At 41.7% G+C, this 22,987-nt stretch overlaps 1 protein-coding gene across 5 annotated transcripts in view; it reads left to right on the top strand.

Annotated features, from left to right (window-relative positions):
* The window catches only part of dachc (dachshund c), a 64,381-nt gene extending 42,346 nt beyond the window's left edge, over positions 1-22,035 (top strand). Inside the window, exons 4-11 of one of the 5 annotated variants that reach the window (XM_058381005.1) lie at positions 3,677-3,852; positions 4,097-4,298; positions 5,142-5,276; positions 14,018-14,163; positions 14,580-14,727; positions 17,832-17,975; positions 19,667-19,735; positions 20,402-22,035. In XM_058381005.1, the coding sequence (XP_058236988.1) occupies positions 3,677-3,852; positions 4,097-4,298; positions 5,142-5,276; positions 14,018-14,163; positions 14,580-14,727; positions 17,832-17,975; positions 19,667-19,735; positions 20,402-20,439 (1,058 nt within the window). In that variant the 3' untranslated portion in view covers positions 20,440-22,035. Of the gene's footprint in view, positions 1-3,676; positions 3,853-4,096; positions 4,308-5,141; positions 5,277-14,017; positions 14,164-14,579; positions 14,728-17,831; positions 17,976-19,666; positions 19,736-20,401 lie in introns of all 5 variants that reach the window. The other 4 variants (XM_058381003.1, XM_058381004.1, XM_058381006.1 and 1 more) reach the window with 4 other exon arrangements.
* Positions 22,036-22,987: the final 952 nt, after the last annotated feature.

The following is a 22,987-nucleotide window of genomic DNA, read 5'->3' as shown; positions in this document are numbered from 1 at the left end:
GCGACTCCTTGACGATATCCTCCAGCGGAATGAAGGAAAGCATGCGAATGCGCACTGAGATGTTTGCTTGGAGGCTTAGCTTCTGTCGTGAAATTTGAACAGATCCAATCAGATCATGCAGAAAAACATTAATTGTTTCGAATGGGTTTCAATCCTGAGAAAACCCCCGTTTTAGAAATTCATAAACATGCACTAATACGCTCACTGAAAATGCTCAACTAGTTAACTGCATGTAAACTAGCTACCGACAGGGTACATGGGTCAGAGCTGTTCTGGCAGCACCATATTGGACAGGTGGTTTTAATATTATGTAGTTGTTTGTAGCATTAAAGCATGTAGGAGCTGACAGAGCAAACCATCTGACACAATGTTAGTAAATATAGCAGTGATCTCACGGACCTCCACAGAAATAGTGCCTCAAGTGGCCAGTTCTTGACCATTATTAAGTTCAGTGACAATAGCTCAATAGCTCTCTCTCTCTGTGTAAAATTCCTGCTAAAAGCTGATTGGCTGATTTTGTATTAATTCAGTTTATCCAGTTACAGATTAGCAGCACACCAAATGTCAGCTCAGATGGTCCTGTAAGAAGAGCTATTAAGAGTTAACTCAGCCCCTATAAATAGCCACACCCCCCAACCTTCGCAGACATCATCAGATCTTTGTTCTGAAAATGGCTTTCAGAATGGGCAATTTTAGCTTAGTTGTTTTTCTTACTATATTTCATCCCAATAAGAGTTTTGAGCCTGATGTTATTATTATCAGTCTGTGAACCACTATCAGGATGTATTCCTTGATAGAGACTCTTCTGCCAGTTGCTCTGGATAAACACATCTGCTTATTCCCTTAAGTATAAATTTACATGTTCATGGAGATCCCAATAAAACACAACGAAGAACAGGTGAGTGTAACAGAGGAAGAAACCGATGACAGGACAGTAGGGTGGAAACCAAAACACGAGCACATGGCTCTTGGCATCATGAAGCACGTCTCATCTTGACAGTAACCCAAACAAAATTAGCTGCAACTTTCTAACTCAGCGTATTTGGCGAAAAGTTCCTAATCATTTGCATATTGTTTAGTGACATCACAAAGTGAGCTCATTTCGATCCCCACCCCTAGATTCACCGACAATGCCATTTCGAATCTAGAGATAATGAGGTAGAAGGTAGAAGTCAGGGGTAGAAGTTTGGGGGCGAAAAAAGCGCCTGCACACTCAGTAAGCGCAAACGCGAACTCTATCCACAGACCTCACAATTCAACTTGGCAGCAAGCGAATTTTATTCATTGTGCTTTATTTCCTCCTGTTTGATTTCCCTCCAGGTGTTTTTGTTGCCTCATTGTTTTGCGCGCACTGTTATTGCGACAGTTTGTGCCCAAATCAGCTCCAAGATCCCTTTTGTGTTTGGATTTAGCCAGCCGTGCTCAGCCTGGCTCCGGTCCCGCTCTGTCATTAGACTTCCTTTGTTTTCTCTCCTCGCCGTTCCGTTTGTTTTGCTTCTCCCTCTCTTTTTTCCCCCCCCTCATATTCGACGCTAAATATTTATACAAATCGCAACTTCCTGTCGAAATCATTTACGCTCCCATAATAGCTCCAGCGCCGGGTTGCACAATGGGAGCCATCGCGGTCGAGGCGGGGGTGTCTCTGATTTCTAAACTCTCGGGGCTCTTTTGTTTTAGGTAAATAGAGATTGAAAGCTCCTCAGCTAGCAATATTGGGTGCCATGTGTTGCAGAAAACGGGGCCTTCAGACATTAGAAGGCTGCGTTGTCATTCACTTTGCAGCTGTAGCAGGGGCTTTGGGCCCTGGAGATGACGTGGAGTTCTGTGTGTGTGTGTGTGTGTGTGTGTGCATTTGGCATCGATCCAGAGGTGACTTTCTAGAAGACATGAGGGTTTTAGTGTTCCCCAGCCACTTAGTGCTGAGGTTGGGATGTGTTCATTCCTGTTTATGTTGCTTTACATCTTTGGATACTGAGGAAGAAAAATCAGTAAAAGCAGGCCAGGGGGCGTGGCCGTCTCTCACATGAGCCAACCCATTCTCAATCATTTTTACTTTTCTGCTATTCAGGGATACGTCATCATTTCTTGCAATATTTCATGCAGTAAGAACTGTGAAGTCATGTGCCCAAAAAAACAAATGAGGTATTTTTTCTTTGTAAATATATATATACCTTGTGTCTAAAGAACCCGGACACGCCCCTGAATCAGCGTCACGAGCCCAGCAAGTGTTTAAAGAGCACATTTCTTTTGTCCATTGTGGATTAATTTAACCTTTAACGTGGAGGCAGCAGTTAGTTACGGGCCAAAAAAACAAAATGAAGGAACAGCTTGCAAGTGCTTTTGGCATGTGCCGGAGATCAGCTCATCCAAATAACAGCCCCCTGAAGACAAACATGCGGCCGCGCACACACACTTTGTCCTCTTTGATCTTGCTTTCTCGTCTGCTTGAGCAGCATGACTGATCTGCGTGTCATCTGTCCCATGAAAATCAAGAGCCCCCCCACCTCCCTTGTCTTTTTCTTCATTTGCTTTCCTCTGTCTCTGAGTAAAAATGTCAGAAAGGGGGGGTAGGTTTGGGAGAAAGCATGTCGCCTTTTGTTTTCTCCCACGCAAGTTTAGTCTCCGCCGTTGAGGGGGCACCTCTGACCTTTTGCCGAGCTTTTGGCTGGTATTTCGGTTCAAAAGCAGAAAAACAGATTGCCAGGTGGCCGTGAATATGGGTGCGTGTGTATCTGTGCATGTGTGTGTATTATTATGTCTCCCATCTCGCTGTGAGCATAGTCTCCAGAATCGGTTACAGAGATCGTTTTAACTTCTGCTGGAAAAACAGCCGGGTCTTTTGAAGGAAACGCGCTAAAATGTGCTTCCTTTTTCATCCCACACTTTCAAAGGGATGGCCAGCAGCCACAGTCAGATGACCGAATCCAACCTCAAGCACTGACCTGTCCAATACAAAGAGGAGAGAGCATATACATCCATACTTCCACCACCACACACACACACTGTAGAAGTGAACAAGCTAAGGCACACTGAGTATTAGATTAGCGAACTAAACAAGCAAGCAGCCAGCGATCAGAGACGATCAGAGAAAATCAACTTTTCTTTTTTCCTGCTGTTGTCACGCGGCGTGTTGCGCTCCAAATAGCATCTGCTTTAATTTATCACCGGGTGGTTATGGATGAAGACATCTGCAGCGGTTCGAGAAGGAGCTAATTGGTGTGCAGCATGGAACAGAAAACACTCGCCGCCATGCTGAGACCTAACACCACATCCTTCAGCATAAATAGATTTCATAATTAAGTTGTGTTTACTGGAAATGTTTTCTCTTCTCTTTATGGAGGTGTAACTGCATGTTGGGATTAAAGTCCCATTATGGTTATGTTTTTATAAAATGGGCTGTTTTTAAATTTGCATCGCATGCACATTGGATATCATATCCATCATCCTTGACAAGCAACTTTTAACTACCGTCACTGTCCATTCAATCAGATTCATCATGCAGGTGCACAGGGTATGTGAACCAGTCATATACCTCCTTCTTCATCGGATCTGGAGATAAAGAGAGCTTTAGCATTGATGCGTTGTTACAGGATAGGTTTCTATTTCTCCAGCGTTTGCACACGACTTTAGTACTTGAGGCCTGGAATACAATTACATGTTTTGTTTATATGCTCAGCAGGTTTGGAGCTGCCATTCATGATGATGTCACACCCTCTGATTCCTGTAAGCCTGCCCCCTGCTTCGGTCACTATGGCAATGAATCAGATGAACCACCTGAGCACCATCGCCAGCATGGCCGCCACCGCTCAGGCGCAGAACGACTCGAGCCGAGTGGCCACCTCCGTCATTAAGGTCAGAACATCATCTCAGGAACAGACTTCAGCTGTTTGATTGTTTTGTACCTAAACATAACAAACAAAAAAGGAAGTGTTTATTAATGACAAGGGCAGAAGTCCCAAGCTGTAGCAGGGGATCAGAATGAAATCAGGCAGATCCAGAAGGCGAGAACGGCCACAGTAGAAGTGTTTCAGGATGATTAGAGCCTGATTACATGAGTTGTGAATAAAGCTTTGGAAAATGATGATGTGTGTTTCAGGAGCGCGTGCGAGACAGTCCATCCCCATCTCCCTCTCTGGAGGACGGCCGCAGGTCAGGGAGTCATGCGTCCTCCAGGCAGAGCAGCAGCGTGTCCAGTTCTCCTGCTCACACCGAGAGCTCGTCTGATCGGCCGTGTACGTCTGTACACACTTTTCAAACAACGCTGAAGGCTTCCCTACTCCAAACTTTTCTAGCCAAGTGTATGAAAGGCAGGCTTACACACAGATGAGGGGCTACATTAATACAGAACTTTGGTTTTTCTTTTACCCATATAACAGCCAAATTACAAGAATGAGATTTTATTATCTGTCATAAATATACATTTTTAACTCTCATTTCTGCTACACTACACACTAGTCCACTCACACAGCACTTGGGATATGTGCTTTTATGATAATGTGGCGACTCCGGCACACGCCGCAGCCTCGCGTGTGTGCCAGGCTTTTAGCATTAGGTATAAGATGATACGGTATAATCTGCTGAAAGGAACACTTTCATTGAATCTGGATCTTACTTTAGGAGATAAAACTGCACGAGCACATGTCAAGCTTTCTGCTTTTATCATCTCGACTAATACACTAATATAAAAGTTCTATCTTGGGTAACTGATCCGAGAGTATGACCTCAAAACGGCGCAGCACGTCTAGCTGTGCTTTAAATCCTATTTTTTTTTATCAGATTTCAAGTGGACAACTTTAAAGCACTTATAAGACATCCTACCCAGGTGTCTGGTTTCCTTATTGGTTTAGCGGTTGTCCACAGTAAGATTTGATTCTGCGCTTTATTCGGGTTAAGATGACTAATTTATGGTCAAAGTTTGAGGGGAAATTCAGAGCGATGTTCAAATATCATGTTAGCTCAGGCTTGGGAAAGTGACGTTTTTGTTTTTCATGTCTGGAGTAGATAGTTGAAGTGACACACCGCAGCCGTTCTTTGATGGCGTTATCGTATACATCAGTAGAGAATGTTAATATGTTGGATTTACTCTCCCCCCCCTGGAACATCCTCACACTTCCTGTCTACTTTCACTCTTTTACCTGCAGCTGTGCATCAGAATGGCCTTTCCTTGGGTCACGCTCTGTTAGGCCTGTCTCCCAACGCACCCCCGGGACCAAAAGAGGGAGATCTGGCAACCCAGGATGCTGGTCATGACTCTAGGAGGACGCATGCAGAAAAGGGTGAGGCATTTTACATTACTTTATGACATTTTTGGCCATGCTTATGACGAAACTAAATTGGACAAAATTTGGAATTAAACTGGACGTTCCGGTCAAAAATTCCAACTCAGATGAATTGTATGGGAAGCTGAAAAATTCTAAGATGGTTTATAAGTATAATGTATTTGTGCAGTGCATTCTGGGTAACTGGATGATCAACCAGCCAAAACCATTTGCACTATAAAATATGACTTAATATTGTTATTAACACATTCAGTTCAACTACAGTTATATTTACTGGAAGAGTCGTATTGGAGAGTGCGAAAGTTTGTACACCCCTAGGACAAAATGACAAGAAATGCAGCCCTGACTTATCCATTATTACTCTACCAAAATGATGTATTTTCTTCAGACCAGATCTGGAAAATAAAAGCATCAAGACAAAACAATGACTTTTTGCTCCCGTTGCTCTTCAAAAATATTCTCTATAGATGTTTACATGCTTACATGCCGCTATTTCATTTATTTTGTAGATAAACTACAACTTTTCATTTAAAAAAACAAAAACAAAGGGGGGTGTAAACTTTTGCATTCAATTATACATAATGCGCTAACGACTGTAAAGGTGATGGAGAGCCACGATTGTGCGCTTGAGCCTCGCTCACTTATCTATATTCTTCTCCTGATTATTCTGGTATTGTCTGCAGAGGCACCACAGCAGCAGTATGAAGAGCAGACCTGTGAACGATCCCCTGATGTGCTTTAATGTAAATTAAAATTCAGTGTGTTTTCTCTGCGCTCATGCATGGGGTCTCAGAACGCGTGTTCCGAGAACAAAGAAAATCAATGTGCTCGCTCACATTTCTATGAAAATAATCCATTAGGGTGGGAAAGAGAAGGCAGCGGGGCTAAATTAGTTAGCGATTTGCGAAGCGTGAATTAATGAACAAGCTTTTTTTTCCCCCTCCGCTCTACCTCCTCCTCCTTTTTCCCCAGCTCTCCTGGAGGTGTAATTTTCTGTAATAACCTCCCAGAACCCTTGTTTGGTTTCTGCATTTGAAGGCTTTCATTAGCTTAATGAGGACTTTTGCAAGGGCGAGTAGTCAGCACAAATTTCTCATCGCGCCACGATACCTCCGGATCGTCTACGCCGCCGTGTGCTGTGTGTGTTAGCGGTGGCAGCGGGCCGGGCGGACTCGTGAGTTTACGAGTTCGAAGAGACTCCTAAGGTTTGCCTTGCGCAAGTTGAGAAATGGCCGAGATCGTACGCGAGATGCTCGGACAGCAATATCATTTAGCGGAGGCGTCACTAAAAGAGGGGCGATAATAAAAGTCACGTCGGAGTAAGGTGTAAACGATGATGAGACGGGCCGCAGTGCATTAGATTAATGAGAACCAGCATTGCTCTCTCTCTCTCTCTCTCTCTCTCTTTCTCTCTCTCTCTCTCTCTGAGTGAGATGAACACTCTGTGATAAACAGACACTCGTCAGGCATGACCGGCTGACGAGCTGAAGCAGGTAATTGAGAAGCTGTTTCATTTGTAACCAATATCCACGATCTGCTCATCATACCTAGACCCAACGCGCTAGAAGAGCCGAGGTGTAACGAGCTGTAGCGAATAACGACAGCAAATATTAGCACATAATTTGTTTTGATCACAAATAATTTGCACGTCTGCACCGTATATACCCCCCCCCTTCCCAATGCAGCATCCGTATACAGCTTGTACATTCATACACTATTAGGGGGGAAAAAAAGGGTTTTCTTTAGATAGTGGAGCATTTATTTAGATTTATTAATACCCGGTGTAGGGGTCTGCTGAGATCCTTTAACGGTTCAAACTGAAGGATGCTTTCTTTCTTGAAGAAACTACTTGAAGTGCATCTTTATCCTGGTTTCAAATTGCGCTAGACTCAACAACTCAAGTCATATGAAAAGTCACAAAGTTTAGCGTTAGGGTTTCGGCGAGGTTAGCAGTTGAAATGAACTTTTAATATATTCTGTCGGTTTGTTGTTTGTCAGCATTGTTAAAAATAAACATTTGACAATTTTTCTGTATCAATTTTGGCCATATTTTGGCATACTTACTTCTAGCTATGCACAATATACACAATATGCCAAACTTTCACATAGTTTTCCTTGAGAAAATGGATTCAATCTGTCCAGTTCCAATAGATCGATGGAGAACAGGTCAGTGTTTTCACCATTATCTATTGTACAGAGATCCCAAGAAATCATGTTTTCTCAGTAGGGGTCAGTCTGTCAGGTAAGCAAAAAGCTCCGCACTGCAGTGAAGGTGTTGTCCACCGCCTACAGGTCCCACAGAGAACTTTCTAAGCTAGCGAAGCAGCATCGCTTAAAAATTAGGTTTGTTTTATGAAAGAAAAGAGAAGCGTTTTACCATTCAGCAGCTAATGCAGAGCAGGCAGGACCTCTTTGTCATTGCTTTTTAAACGAATCTTCAGGGGGCAGAACTGAAAGTGTCAAGATCAGAAATCAAGGCGTCTCCCTCAAAGAGGACTAGCCTCAAAGACGTTGTCCCTCATCCTCCTCCTCGGTCTGCTCGCTCTCTGGCGGTCTTTCGCTCTAATGCTGACTACGGCGGACTTTAGCACGAGAAAGTTCATTACCCTGAGGAATCTGAGCAGAGACAGAAAGAGAGCGATGAAACGACCTTGGTTTGAAGAGGACTGCTTATGATCAAACAGGCTTCCAGTTTGTGCTGGGAAAAAAAAAAAAACGCTATGAAAAGATCCATCAGATTTCATAGAGGTGCGGCCGGTGCTAACTCAGCACCGATTGTCCCTGTGGGGGCACCGTAGTTCAGCAGCACGGCGTGAGGTTTTCTCCCGCTGAGTGCTCCAGCGGCCCATGCCGGCATTCGGCTAATCACATTCCTCCAGATGCCTGGCTTTTTTAGCCAGGAGAGCGGGAAGGGGGGAAGAGAGATGGATGAGGGAGCAAGAGATGGATTGTTTTTCATCTTTGAAACACCTTGGATGTGACAGCGGGCTTCACTCTCCTGCCAAGACGGAGAGATCGGATAAAGATGCTTTGGTCAGCTAAGTGGGGGGAGGGGGGGGGGCGTAAATCTAATCAGCCTTTATCACATAGCGGGCAGAAGGTGAGATTTTGAGCACCTGCTCGTTTAAATGGATCCTGTATGGCATTATATGTACTTAAAATGCGCTGTGGCCAAAAAGCTACAGCGAGAATTTTTAACATGGTTTTTAAAGTGAAGGACGTCCGAGAATAGACGGCGATAAAGTAGGTGTGCGGTGGAATGAAGAACGAGTAAGTGACTGATACTCGAGCTGATAAAGTCAGATACGGATGGACAAATGGACAGAGAAACCATAGAAAATAGACAGAGGCAGCTAAATCTACTCTAAAAGGGGGGGACGAAAATAAAAAAAACAGAGCGAACCACAGAGAGAGAGAGAGAGAGAGAGAGAGAGAGAGAGAAAGTGAGACGTGCAGTTAAATCCGGTCCAGAGTTTCATTAACTGACTTCCATTAAATATTTCCTGTCACCCGCAGCCCACCCCTGTAAAAATAGCCTGTGCTCTTTATAATCACCACTCAAACAGTCCAACACAGAAGAGATAAGTGGAATATTTTTAAGCACGGAACGTCTCAATGCAATTAAAAGTGCTCACATACTGCGCCATGCCTAATATCCCGTATGTCAAAACTGCTGCTTCGACAAAACTGTGTTGAAAGTGACTTATTCAACAGAAACTTAAATCTGACATGAAGCTGTGTTTAAAGAGGAGGAATACGTAGCTGCATATGGAAGCAGTCCTGCAGCTGCAGCAGTGTTGCAGATAGTCCTGTAAGAAGGCTGAATTAATGAAACGCTCCCCGCCTCGTACGTTTCTAGATCTGTGGGCTCACGTCCATTTTATTAGGAACACCTGCAAGCCTGCGCTACTCTCCGAATGCACAAGCCTGTTCCTGGTTGATAGGAATTCGGTCTTCTGATGTCGTAGTCCGTCTACCTCAGGGTTTAACATTGTTCTGTGATGCTTTTCTGCTCAGCTCTGTTGTAAAGAGTGATATTTGGGTTACCGAAATCCATTTTAAACCACAATCATGAACACGTTTTTTTTGTTTTTTTTTTTCCTTCCTGCACCACTAGAGACAAACACTAGAGGCGATTGTGTGTATAAATCCCAGCAGATCATCATTTTGACCTGTATCTGCATGATTTTATGTACCTGATCGTGTATGAAGCGCAGGTGCACCAATGAGCAGGTGTTCCTAATAAAGTGATTGAATGTATATTTAGCGTGTACACAGATTTATTAACAAGTAGCTTTATAGCTAATTACATGCATACCTGCTGATCAGGCTGTAATGTAGCATCCCTAAGCATCCGCGTCTAGATTCTTCACCTGGTATCCCTGGTAAAACATTAGTATGTAAGTCAGTTACTCAGAGATAGAAGTATCACACTGTACATTTTCTGGGTTATGGGCATTTATTTCAATTCTTTAAAATCCCTCTCCAGATTTTAAGCCTTCAAAATATTTTCATTGCTTATAGGCATGAGTCAAAATATCAGCCTCCTGGTGGTCCAGTGGCAGGATCCCCTGCTCTCATTGCCGTGGCCCGGGTCCGATTCCCGGGCAGGGCGCTAACCCAAGCCCGGATTAAAGGGGAGGGTTGCGTCAGGAAGGGCATCCGGCGTAAAAACCTGTGCCAAGTTGAAACATGTGGACCAACTGTTCCACTGTGGCGACCCCAAACAGGGAGCAGCCGAAAGATCAACAACAACAACTAGGCATGAGTCAAAATAACTTCTGCCGTGTTTTTTTTTGCCACTTTTGTCCTCATTTCGCTTTCTGACAGCTTTACCTTTTAGACGAGCTGTAGCACGAAAGCTCGTTGCACTTCACAGGTGATTCATGAACGTACAGGCGTCAGCGTGAAGACAAATCAGCGTCAAAGTTTGTCCGAAATATTTTTTGTCGTAACCGAAACAACTTTACCTCGAACTTTACCTGCTGGAATTTAACCCAAGTTAGCATCACCATATGGTTGTACAGTATTTATACATTAGTCACATTTGTGCTTTCCCTTTTTCTGATTAGCATAACAGTGAAGCTCAACTCGTCGCTAGGTCTGTTCTGTCCTAAACATACGGCAAACCAGCATTATTTATGCACACGGTTTGGGTGAGTGGCCGAGCCATATGGGCAGACAGGGTTATGGAAATAAAGCAGCTGTGTTTTTGAACAGAAAGTCACCTCCCCCCCACCGAACAACACTTTTTATTAGCCTGCACAAAGTCGGTTATTACAGCTACATGCATACAGGACCCTTGTTCAGGAGAGCCTGTGTGCTGTGCAGCATTTAAAAATGACGGTGGAATTTTTTATTTATTTATTTATTTATTTTTACAGCAGCATTGATAAATGTGCCGAGCGATATCTGGGCTGTAAAAGAAGCACTCAACAGCTACGAAAGCATGCGGCTAGGCACGTTATTGAGATCACTGACTTATTATCATGGTGCTTTGATAGATCCATTACGCCATGTGTCGCTATGAAGACATTCTTATGAGCTTTGTGATTATATAATTGCTTTAATAATGTTTATCAAGATTTTGCAAAACAGAAATCAGTCAGCGATCATGCCGTGCACATGCACAGGTATGAGTTCCATATTAAACGTTGGCATGCTGTATAATTAGTTGCATTTGCTAAACATCAGAGAAAGGTACAATGCTACGACAAATTCCTTCTCGCTACAGACCCGTAATAACCGTTGCCCCTGGTTAACCTGCTTCATACCATAAGGCCTCATACATTAGCAGGCCCTTTGAAGTGACTGAAGTCAAGATCAAGGCTTCGGCCTGATCAAAAACAACTCATGCGCGCTGCGGTGTGTGCGTTTGCCTCGTCTGCTGCTTTAAGTGCAGGTCTCAGATCAGCGCTGCTGTAATTATCGAGCATCCGAAACTTTACGACTGATGCAGGCTGCCGTCGCTGCAGAAGCTTTTCCAAGTCACTGAAAACTTTTGGAAGAACTATACACGAATATCATCAAATTTATTATACATATATATAAAATCATATCATTTTTTAATTAGACAATAAAAAGGTAAAGATACGGTAGCTTTTTTGTGTGCCGTATGACAAATTCTTTGAATCTGCAAAAAAAAAATAAAACAGGCATAAACACACTTTCCTTTTTATGAATGAGAAACTATTATTTAAGTACCATGAATTTGCATAGATTTATTTTAATCTTTATTATATTATAGCATTATATATGTGATATATATTCAGATTGGACCAGAAAACAAATGACCCTCACGGTTCTTAAATCGGAGAAGGATTTTGCACACACAAATGTAAAACTTGTAACGTCGTCTTAATTTGCATACTGAAATCTGATTGGCTTTTATATTTTATGACACATTAACGCTCGCATCAGACGTTTCAGGGATAGACAGATATACTGGCCAAAATGACTGTAGCTCCAAATCGTGGATTTAGAATAGTCAGTACGTTTGCTTGGATGGGTGATTGGTTGTTTTATTATTCTTTTCAAAAAGGAATACATTAGCTTGCAAAATTTTCTTTCAGATTTGCAGTGAGATGTCTACATTACATTGTGAAAGAAAACAATCTTCCTGGTCTGAGACGTTTGCTCCCTTTTAATGAACTCCTCTGAAGGGATTTAGTCATTAAAAACATGTTTTATGATTTTGTTCAAAGGTATTTCCATGAAATCTGTACTATCCTGTTTCAGAAATGTTACTAGAACCGTAAGGTCCAGAAGCAGCAGGTGTATTGTAGCCGTAGAAACAGAGATGCTACGGTCCGAGTCATAATAAGAGCGGATTTGAGACGGCTCTGCGCAGAAGAGATGGAAATTTACAGTGCGGAGGCCAGAGGTGGAGAGAACATGCTGACTCTCAGCAAACGATCGAGCTGACATTTATTCAGGCCGAGTGACACGGGCCGCATTAGAAACACAAAGTAGCTTTGATGTGCTGTAACGACCTTGGAGTGTTATTAGACCTGTCTGGCACTCGGCCATAAAGACGCACGGCTGAAATGCTCGGCTCTGCATATAAAAACCTGCTGTTTCAGAGGATAAAGCGTTTGTAGGTAAGTAACACTCGGGCTTGTTTGTGGCTCTGGGTTCATCTACAACTAACCTGCAATTTCTGGTTTGTGGTGTAACCCGAGTTCTGCATTACTGCTTCGGTTTCATGGATCGGATTCGCTTGCATTGTTGCTTTGGATAAGAAAGGTCTGCCAAAGGAATAAAACCCTTGACAGAGCAAAGATAGAACACTTAACCGTCCAAAAAGCTCTCAAGGAACCACGTTTTTTGGGTGTAGTTCATTTGCTCATCCACCCATTCATCTGTCCATCCATTTTCTGTAGCGCTTATCCAACACAGTGTCCTGGTGAACCTCAAGTCCATTCCAGAAGACTCAGGGCACAGGGCAGAGGATTGGGTGCTAACCCATCACTCACACACCACAAACAATTTAGAGATGCGAATCAACCTAAAACACATGGCTTTGGGATTGGGGTGAGAAACTGGAGAAAACCCTTGGAAGCACAAAGAAACCTTGGAGGTGCGAGTCAAACATCCCTCTCCCCCATTTGCATATAATAATGAAGTTCATGTTTACGTAACATGAATAAAGTATCAGTTTATTCCTTGTTGAAAGTGCATATAAGAATGACTTTCAAGTCTGAAAGTAGGAGATTCTCAGCTGTTTGAAAGCCGTCATGAAGCGGCCAGATTGATTCAACTGCAAACAGATCACGTGAAGCAGGATAACTTCACAAAGTGACACTGAGTGTTTAAAGCCAGTAGTGTGATTGCAAACAGGCTAGTGTCATAACCAATCAGGAGACTGTGAGCAGGCATGGGAGCCTGACAGGAGGTCGTGTGATGAGGTCATGGACTGAGGATCCTAGCGGTTGTGAACATGGATGTAACACTGGCCTTGAACCTGTCTGAGGCTCGTGGTGTTTCCCTGTAGATTTGTTCAAGGTACTTCAAAAATGAAGTTGAGAAAAATGTACGCTACACTGAGGCTACAAATCTGTCGCTGTCTAAGCTACACTGAAGCTTGTTTTATTAGTATTTGCATACTGGTATGTGATTGGCTCCTGGATCTTATGATGTAATAACACATATTCCGCCTCAATTTCTAGGCATGTATTGTATAAGCCAACAATCAATATTAGCTGAATAAATTAGTTATTAGTTAAATACTACTGAACTACAACATCTTCTGATCATTACAAACAGTAATTAAGCCTAACAAACAGTTTGATTTTTTCCAAATATAAGAAATAAAAATGTGGCTAGTTTTCCAAATTGGAAATTGACTCTATAAGAAATACTAAAGCTTCATTGCCTTCAGTAAAAAAAAAACAAGGAATATCTTTAACCAAAACACTGAGAAGGAATCAAAAAATGAAGGATGTTAAAAAACAGTATATCATTTCATAAAAACCATGAAGCGGTCAGTAAAGTAATTCTTCAGCTCTCACCACTGCTATATATGTTTAATGGAACAGCGGTATAACCTTAAATAAGGTTCATTAATCCAATCTCTTCTTGTTCATCTCGTCACAGTCAAAGCTCACAGTAAATCCCACTTCCCTCCACGTCACTTGTCACTCAACTCTCCGAACCTTTAACTTTCAGCTATAGCTTTAAATTCTTAGAATTTATAACTACTGGGTTTTTTATTATTATTGTTATTATTCTTGTTACAGAAGACAGCGTATTGTGTACACCCACATCTCGCGAGACCTACGAGCGGGTTTCTCACACCATCCCCACGCTTCCTCCAGGCTTCCCCGCACCGCTGCTCTTCCCAGAGGGCCTGTCTTCCATAGAAACTCTCCTCACTAACATCCAGGTAAGTCCAGTTCCTAGAAAGCACATGGAGCACGCAGTGCTAAGAAAAGCACTTGATTGTTTACAGTTTAGGTCTCAAGAATGAACCATCTTACTTTAGTTTATTCTATGTGCTCCGCAATAAATGAACAGCACAGGTGGAAAATTCAATCCATTCTATGCAATTGTTATAATAAAACTCGTTTGTTTTGTTTTTTTAAACATAATTATGGATTAAAAACAAGAATTTCCATTATTGAATACGGATGATACATATTTTGTATTATATGCGTGTTTCAACATATTAATTACATTTTAGGATTTTTTTTTCCACACAAAATAATGCATTAAAAAATTTGAAATTTATATGTGATGATTATTAAAAAGCTGTGTAATTTATTCATATTATTTATTTTGTGTGTGTGTGTGTGTGTTCAGGGTCTGCTGAAAGTGGCTATAGATAACGCCCGGGCGCAGGAGAAGCAGGTGCAGCTAGAGAAGACAGAGCTGAAGATGGAGCTGTATCGGGAGAGGGAACTCCGTGAGACTCTGGAGAGACAGCTCTGCGTGGAGCAGAAAAACCGAGGTCATTACCACACCCAAAAATCTGATCTGGGATCTTTCAGTCATGTACAGCAAATTACCATACCAACGAAAGTCTTACTCTCCCTGAGCCTGTGACACAAATAATGGTGTAAATTCCCAGCTTTAAAAAAGCCCCAACTCTCAGAAACTTAGACAAAACCTGATGAAAGTCAGTTCTAGTTCGGTGTGGCGTTGAATATGAAGTCTAATATTTCTGTATTTTTATGAGAGCAGGTTGGTTTAAACTTCACACCCTGAGTGGGATAGATTAACTGATCTCAGACCTGGGTAACAATCCCTAGATTATTGCATGCATCGTGATTCTATCTTAAAAAAATTCTGCATTATGTTTAAATCATTTTGCGGCACATTTCGATCCAACAACCTGATCACACTCGGCTTTCTTTGCCGGCAGAAAGCAAGAATGCAAGATTAAAAAGCAAATGAAACCCTTTCCATGTCATTTCATAAAATATATTTATGACTTTTTGAGGTATCAAAGTGCGTCACAGTAAAAAAAAAAACAAAAAAACATTTTGGCCAAACCCTTTTTTTTAATTTATTTATTTATTTATTTATTCATTTATTTATTTATTTAATTATTTAATAATTTAATAATTTATTATTATTATTAAATTAATCATAAAATAATATATTTATAAATAATAATTATTATTTAAAAAAAAATTACATTTATTTCAATCATTTTTTGACACATTTTTAACTGATATAAATAGACATAAACGAGGAACTGGTAAATGACATCCAAGACCATGATATCTCACATGTTTAAATGTGCTTTTGTATATGCAAATATTGCAAACTACAACTGAACAGTGAAATTTGTCCCTAATAGAAATAACAGGATAGAAATAATTCAATCTGTAAAATCAGCAGTCAATATACATTAAGATATATCAACAATTGGGCTTCTTGAATGAACACTGTCTAAAAATGAGGTACCCAGAGGTTGCTGCTAGTGAAGATAGATCCGACGTCAGCAGACTTACACTGAGGACCGTGATGTCATATGAAGTATATTGTGATTAAGGAGCCAGCCGTGTGCTCCGAGTTACTTATAGAGGGCACAATTCAAGCACTGAGCTCATTAGTTAAAGGTCCAGCAACAGCTCTGTGGGATTTGAACTTACAACCCTTGCGATTGCTGGATTAGAACCTTAACCACTGAGCTATCAATCCTGAAAATGTGATTAACTAGATAGAATATTTCTCTCACTCTGGCGGAGATGTCATCCATCTTTTCTTATACATCCAGCAGCTGTTCCGAGATCGGCTTAGTTGCTTTATAAAGGAGAAGCGCTTCGGAGGAAATGATTCGATGCTAGCGTGACAGATACCTTACGTCTGTTTAGCAGAAAACGAGTTAAAATCCCACAAATGCTGTGTTCCATGGCCCCTTACGAAAACACAGCCAAAGAGAAATCATCAAAACATTCTAGGAAGATTACACAGCTAACAAGCTAACCTCTCGCCGTATTATCATCATACAGACTAAATCAACTCGTTCATGCATGAAAGCAACGTTATTCTTTAAGCTTAAATACTTTATACATACGTTTCTAAGCACATTGATTTCCATCTGAATCACCGCAAACATTCCGGTCTTCAGACTTTGGTTACATTAAGAGACGTGAAGCGGCTAAAACACGGCGACGGGAAAACATGCAGCGTTAATTAACGTTGTTTAATTACGAGGCCCTCCGTCATTTGTTTAATATCGCCCACGCTATGATCGAGCCGACAGAAATAAACTGTAGGTTCAGCATTTTCCTTCACACACACACACACACACACACCTAGGCAGATCTGTGCATAAACAAAGGCGCAGATTACAAGCAGAACAACACAAAGTGCCCATATTCAAAAGGAAGTGCTGGTTGTAATTACATGTACTCACTTTGATTTTAATTTGTTTTAATGATTGATTATGTCTGTAAGCTGAAACGATGCCGTCTTAATATTCGCCCACACCAGATTAAAAAAAAAAAAAAAACGATAAACACGACGCTGGCTGTACATAATACATCACATTAGCACTAAGTGAGTTCTCGGGTTGTACGACTCGGCTTGTACAACTCATCGTAGAATAATTTGCTGTTTTATCTCTTAACGGTGAATGAAGAAGGTGGAAATGTGAGGGCTGATTCCAGATCGGTTAATAAAGGGAAAGAGGAAGCCTCCAATGCCCAGGGGAGCATTAGAGCTAATGCAAAGAAGCCCATTTTCGCTGACTCGAATGTCTTAAGTCCATTATTACAAACAGAAGAAAATGAAGGGGGTCAGTTGAGAATTGAGCTCCGTCGAACATTTAATACACGCATTGCACCATATACCGAGTTGTTACCGAACTACATCTGAGCAGCAATTATGCGCAGAGCGTTTACTCATTAAAATCATTTAGCTACAGCGTTACTTATTGCTGCTGTAGTATTTCCTAGTTTAATTAGCTGGGTGTGTGTGTGTGTGTGGATTGAACTGGATCAGGGATTTTCCTGCCATTGTGAACCGTAATGGTCCCTCTGCTCAGCGCTGGTGGGCGATTTTTATTACAGACGTGCTGATATTCCAATATCGGATACACCCGGAAATAATCCATATTTCTTACACACCGTACGAATCTGGCGATGTCACATATCAGTCCAATTTTGTGTCGTTTTACAGAACAGCCATTAAACATATTCTGACACTGCAGAATTTCGGCCATATTTCTTCTTTTATATTTCTGGGTTTGTTTATGGTTGTTGTTAACGAACACACATATAGAGCCGTAGATAATACGGCTGAAACGGTCACTCTTGATAACCACGCTGAGCAGAAAAGCATCTCGAGTCAATCATTGAATGAAGACACCACCATAGACACCCAGTGTTAGACATCCAGTCTCTCATCAACAAGATGCTTCCTTTCACTGGGTGTTAGTTTTTTCACACCATTCTGGGTGAATTCTAGAGACAGATAAATGGTCAGACCCAAGGAGATTTCTGAAATACTCAAACCAGCCCGTCTGGCACTACCATCACTGTGCTCTAATATTTCAGCGAGAATTCTCCATAGCATTAAACCGTCACGTTTTCACATTTCCAGCCCTGATCCAGAAGCGACTAAAGAAAGAGAAGAAGACAAAGCGGAAGCTCCAGGAAGCCCTGGAGTACGAGTCCAAGCGGCGCGACCAAGCCGAGCAGACGCTGCAGCAGACGACGGCCAGCGAACACTCCCACACTCCAAACGGTGAGCGAACACACCTCACACACAGCCGGAAGAACGAGCTTCTGGTGCTCCACACACATACACACAGAGAGCTGAAAAATGCATGTCATTAGGCTGCTGATATATTGCAGAACTTTACAATTGTAGCACATGGAGTATAAATCACAGGCTTTCTTCCTCCTGCATTGTGCGCTGCCGATCCATCATTCTGTATTGATTACATCCGCAATTGCTCTTCTGTTGTTTATCCCCGCGTTCGACACACACCGAACACCCGGGGTTTCTTTTATTTATTTATTTCTTTTCTAAACGCTTTTTTTTTTCCAGGAGTTTATTTTTTCACGTCTTCGTGGAAAAAGGTTGTCGATTGTTAAAGGAACATTTCAGTCAGAAATGAAGGAACCCAGATGTCCTCCACTAGCCAAGATGTGTGTCTGGTGTTTTTTTGTACTTGAAGCTAGCTAAGAATAGCTTGTCGTGATCAAGCTTAGCATTACCGAAATCATTGTTCCTAGATGACATTGTTTCTTTTAATCCACACATTAAATATTTATTTATAGTCGATTCTGGTGTTCAATTGTTGGTTGCAGCTGTCTATTTGCTATTCCTGTGAAAAGTTAGCTGATGTCACAGGCTGATATTCATAACCTAGTTACCATGAGCTTAAACATAAGAGCTAACAGATTTTAGGGTTTTTTTTTTACCCATTTTCTAGAGGCTTTTAATGTCACATTCATGTGAAACTCAATGTGGAACTAGTGGAGTCACTGGACTCCATGTTCAAGTACGTAGTGAAGCTGTACACTGATCAGGCATAACATTATGACCACTGAGAAGTGAAGTGAATAAGACTGATGATCTCCTCATCATGGCACCTGTTAGTGGGTGGGATATATTAGGCAGCAAGTGAACATTTTGTCCTCAAAGTTGATGTGTTAGAAGCAGGAAAAATGGACAAGTGTAAGGATTTGAGTGAGTTTGATGAAGGACCAGATTCTGATGGCTAGTCGACTGGATCAGAGCATCTCCAAAACTGCAGCTCTTATGGGGTGTTCCCGGTCTGCAGTGGTCAGTATCTATCAAAAGTGGTCCAAGGAAGGAACAGTGGTGAACCGGAGTCAGGGTCATGGGCGGTCAAGGCTCACTCATGTACGTGGGGAGTGAAGGCTGGACCGTGTGATCCGATCCAACAGACGAGCTACTGTTGCTCAAATTGCTGAAGAAGTTAATGCTGTTTCTGATAGAAAGGGGTCAGAATACACACTGCATGATGAGTCAGGGCAACACAATATTAGCCGGGTGGTCATGATGTTATGCCTGGTCAGTGTATATTAATCACAGTCTACCTCACATGTAGTGAGTTACAACAGAGGCTAGTTACAGATCTGTTAAATGGTGAATTGGTGGTATTAGAATTAAAGTTGTACCCTGATCTGTTTGAGTAGAGGGTACAGATGTGAGAGATTGAGGTACTAAAGCGGCTCTGCATCACACTCTTTAGTTAGAGATGAAACAGAGGCTAAAGCTTTATCAGCAGGTAGTTGAATGGCATTGTGAGTAATGCAGCAAACCGATGATGATGCCGATGACCAGCACCAAAGATCATGTGTAATCTATAATGCTAATAAATTCAAATTAAAAGAGAATTCATTCACGGAGGATTTTTCCTTTCACATTTTGATCTTTGTCAATAAACTCGTTGTTTTCTTCAGAGCCTCCCGCTCCGGAAATGGAGAGCGACCTGAGCAGGGACAGAACAGACGCCGACAGGACGATACCAGGTAACATCCCATCACCGTCCACTCTCCGAATCTGGGAACTGTAGTCTTGATTTGTTTACTCTTTCTCCAATTTCCTTTTTTTTTTTCTGAGGCGCACTAGCACACAAATCACGCGCTGGGTGTCAGCGCACCCATCATATCAGTGGCCCTGATCATAAGTCTCAGCAGTGTGACCAGAAATTGTGTCATGAAGCCTTTGTTCAAAGATTAAACATCTAAAGCATTGAGAAGGAAATTAAATTGAATGTCAGCGAAGCAAAAAAAGAGAGACGGGGGTGGGGGCGGGGGGGGGGGGGTAGGCGGGTGGGCAGTAATTAATGGCTCTCTTAATTGTCCTCGTGAAATATTTGCATGGGCATAATTTACATAATTTACATGTAGTAATTAATCATTCAAAGGGGTTCCTTTCTCCTTTTTCTCGTCTGGGTCGAGAGCGCGTGGGCACTCTGTTTCGGCTGACATTTATTTTAATGCGCGTCTCCTCTCTCGACAAAACCTTTCATCTCGTTTTGAGATCTGCCCGTGTAAGAACACAACCTCACGGACCGGGGCTATTCATCGCGCATCGAGGCCCACATCAGTCAAGTCTGGCAAATATTCAAATACATTTCGGGTTCATTAAAGACCTTTTTTTGTGTGTGTTTGTGTGTGTGTGTGTGTCTACAGATGGACGGCTCTTTCTCAAGACCGCGGTCATGTTCTGAAGAAATGGAGCGAGAGAACATGTAAATCAGTGCGGAGACGCAGGAAGCAGAAGTGCGAATAATCACAAAAAATCGATTGTATCAGAGGACTAGAGACATTTCAAGGACCCCGAAGGGTCAGTGTCTACAAATTACTTGCGAGGAGACTGTCACACGCATTGGAAATCAATGCTTTCATTGTGCCTCTCAGTGAAGCCGAGGCACCTTTTTCTTATCACAGAAGCTAACACCATGTGGACCTTCACAACATTTTTTTCTAGGATATTTAAAAAAACCACACACACTTTACAGACCATGGAAAAAAGAAAACAAACAAACAAAAAGATTTCAGAGCTTCTCTTTTATAGCCCTGCCATGTTTAACTATCTATAAAGCACTATTTCCATCGAGGGGGTGGGGGGGAGGGGGGGGTCTGGTGTATTGAGGTTTTTTTTTTTCATCGTTTATTGAATATCTACATGACATTTAATGTGTTTTCGTGTAGCTGTCTTGTTAGTCCCCGAAAGATTGTCTATGTTCTTTTTGTTTTGTTTTTGTTTTTGTTTTCTGTCATTATTATTATTATTATTATTATTATTATTATTATTATTATTATTATTATTATATGTTTGATGATTATATCAAATAGCAGGTATTCTCAAACGGAAAAAAAAGAAAACAAACAACAACAAAAAAAAAAACGTGTACATAAAAGTGTAGAGATAATATTGTGCATTGTATGTCGTAGCGCTGTTAGGAACTCAATACAAACCTCTTTAATGAAATATCTTGCATCTAAGTTATTATTATTATTATTATTATGATTATTATGATTAGGTCCATAATCCATCGTCATACCTGATTAGGAGAGCATGCTGGCATGTCATTACATTTGTCGTGTCCGTCTGATATATATATACATATATATATATATATATAATAAAAATATTTTTTCACCTGGTACAAAGCAGGTCACACCTTACCGACACGTTTCCGATCCACACGTGCCCTTTGTTTTTCTTTAATAACTAATGCCCTTTGTCCAGGTTTGGAAATTTCATCAACATTTGGCACCTATACAGCGTCCCAGAGTGATTATTGTTTTTTTAATGACAAGATCTATAAGTTTGGAAATGTATTATAAATCGCTTCGCCCCAGTTGCTTTTATACACGTTTTTGAACATCCTACAAATGGAAGACCTGCACGAAAACCCTTTTTACTTCCCTGTGTTAAAGCGCCACGGCGCTCTGGCCTCCTAAAATTCTCCAAAAGAGGAAAAAATAATGTATTTGCTACATGTTTCAGTGTTGATTCGGTGCATTTTGGTGAGATGGTGTGGTTTCTCAAGGGGTTCTTTAGACGGTTGTGGGTCTCTCTCTCTTCTTAAGGAGGTCACACGGTGGTTCTTCCAGAGCTGCAGGACTCTTTAGGGTTAAGAGTACCTTCTACTTAACGCTGTTTCTACAGGATCACGAACCACTTAAAAATATTCCCTTAACTTATGTTACAGACTGCTTCTCATTATGTGTTAGCTGCTCCATGTTGGCTTGAAAAAATTGGGACAGGCTCATCTTTTATGCAAAGTAATTAGTTAAATTAATATACAGTTAGATTTATATTTATATATGTGTGTGTGCTCTGTGTAAGTGGTATAAAAAAAATGGACCGTTCCGTCATGTTCAATTTTCATTCAAGCCGATGCTTTCACGAAAAGATCACTTGTTCATATGCAGCTGCAATTGACCACTAGGGGCAGACACGCCCCCCCCTTTTTTTTTTTACCGGACATCAATTACGGTATCCCTCGCGCAGTGGTGTCATTAAGCATGGCTACAGCCTATGTGACAAATCAGACGTGTCTCACTGTAGCGTGCAATGCAGTTAGCGATAGCGTCCAGCCACAATGGAGCAGGAAGATAAGGCTAATGTAATCTAATCAGAAAGGGGATATTATGCATTAGCGTGCGTGTTAGCCGTAGCGTTCCGAGGCGTCTGGCGGCTGAGGTAAGGTTGGAGGACGTGTTATCTAAATGAGTGCGAAGAAGCGATGAGGACCAGGGTCCGTGGACGGATAATGAAAGGGCAAGAGAGGAGCGGACGGCTTTTAGGCCTTTCTCTTTTAGCCATTACTAATTCATGCTGCTCTTTCTTGCTCTTAGTGATGAGAGAGGAAAAGAGAGGGAGAGTGTTTAGGGAACAGGGAGAAGAAGAAAAAAAAACGGTGTGGGGATAATGTGCCGTGAAATTGAGTCTCGTTTGCAAAGGGTTGGGCTGCTTTTGACTCCGAAAGCTCCACACAGGAAATGCTGGGAAATTGACTGCTCTCCATATGAGAGTGTATTGTTTACTTTGATCAACCTTTACTCTCCGGGCTAAAAAGGGAGGTTAAAAGAGGGCAGGATTTAGTGCCATTCATTGAGCTAAAGTGTGAATTCCGAAAGGAACCTTTTAATGGACGTGGAGCTTTACTACATACTTAACATTTGCTGACTTGAGGTTTCCTAAAAAAGGAAGAAAAAAAAAACACCACTAGGCCGAGCTCCGAGCTCCGAGCTCTCTGACTCCGG

Source organism: Hemibagrus wyckioides, linkage group LG26 (assembly GCF_019097595.1).
Source record: "Hemibagrus wyckioides isolate EC202008001 linkage group LG26, SWU_Hwy_1.0, whole genome shotgun sequence".
Classification (NCBI taxonomy): domain Eukaryota; kingdom Metazoa; phylum Chordata; class Actinopteri; order Siluriformes; family Bagridae; genus Hemibagrus; species Hemibagrus wyckioides.
This window is presented reverse-complemented; position numbering and strand designations above follow the sequence as displayed.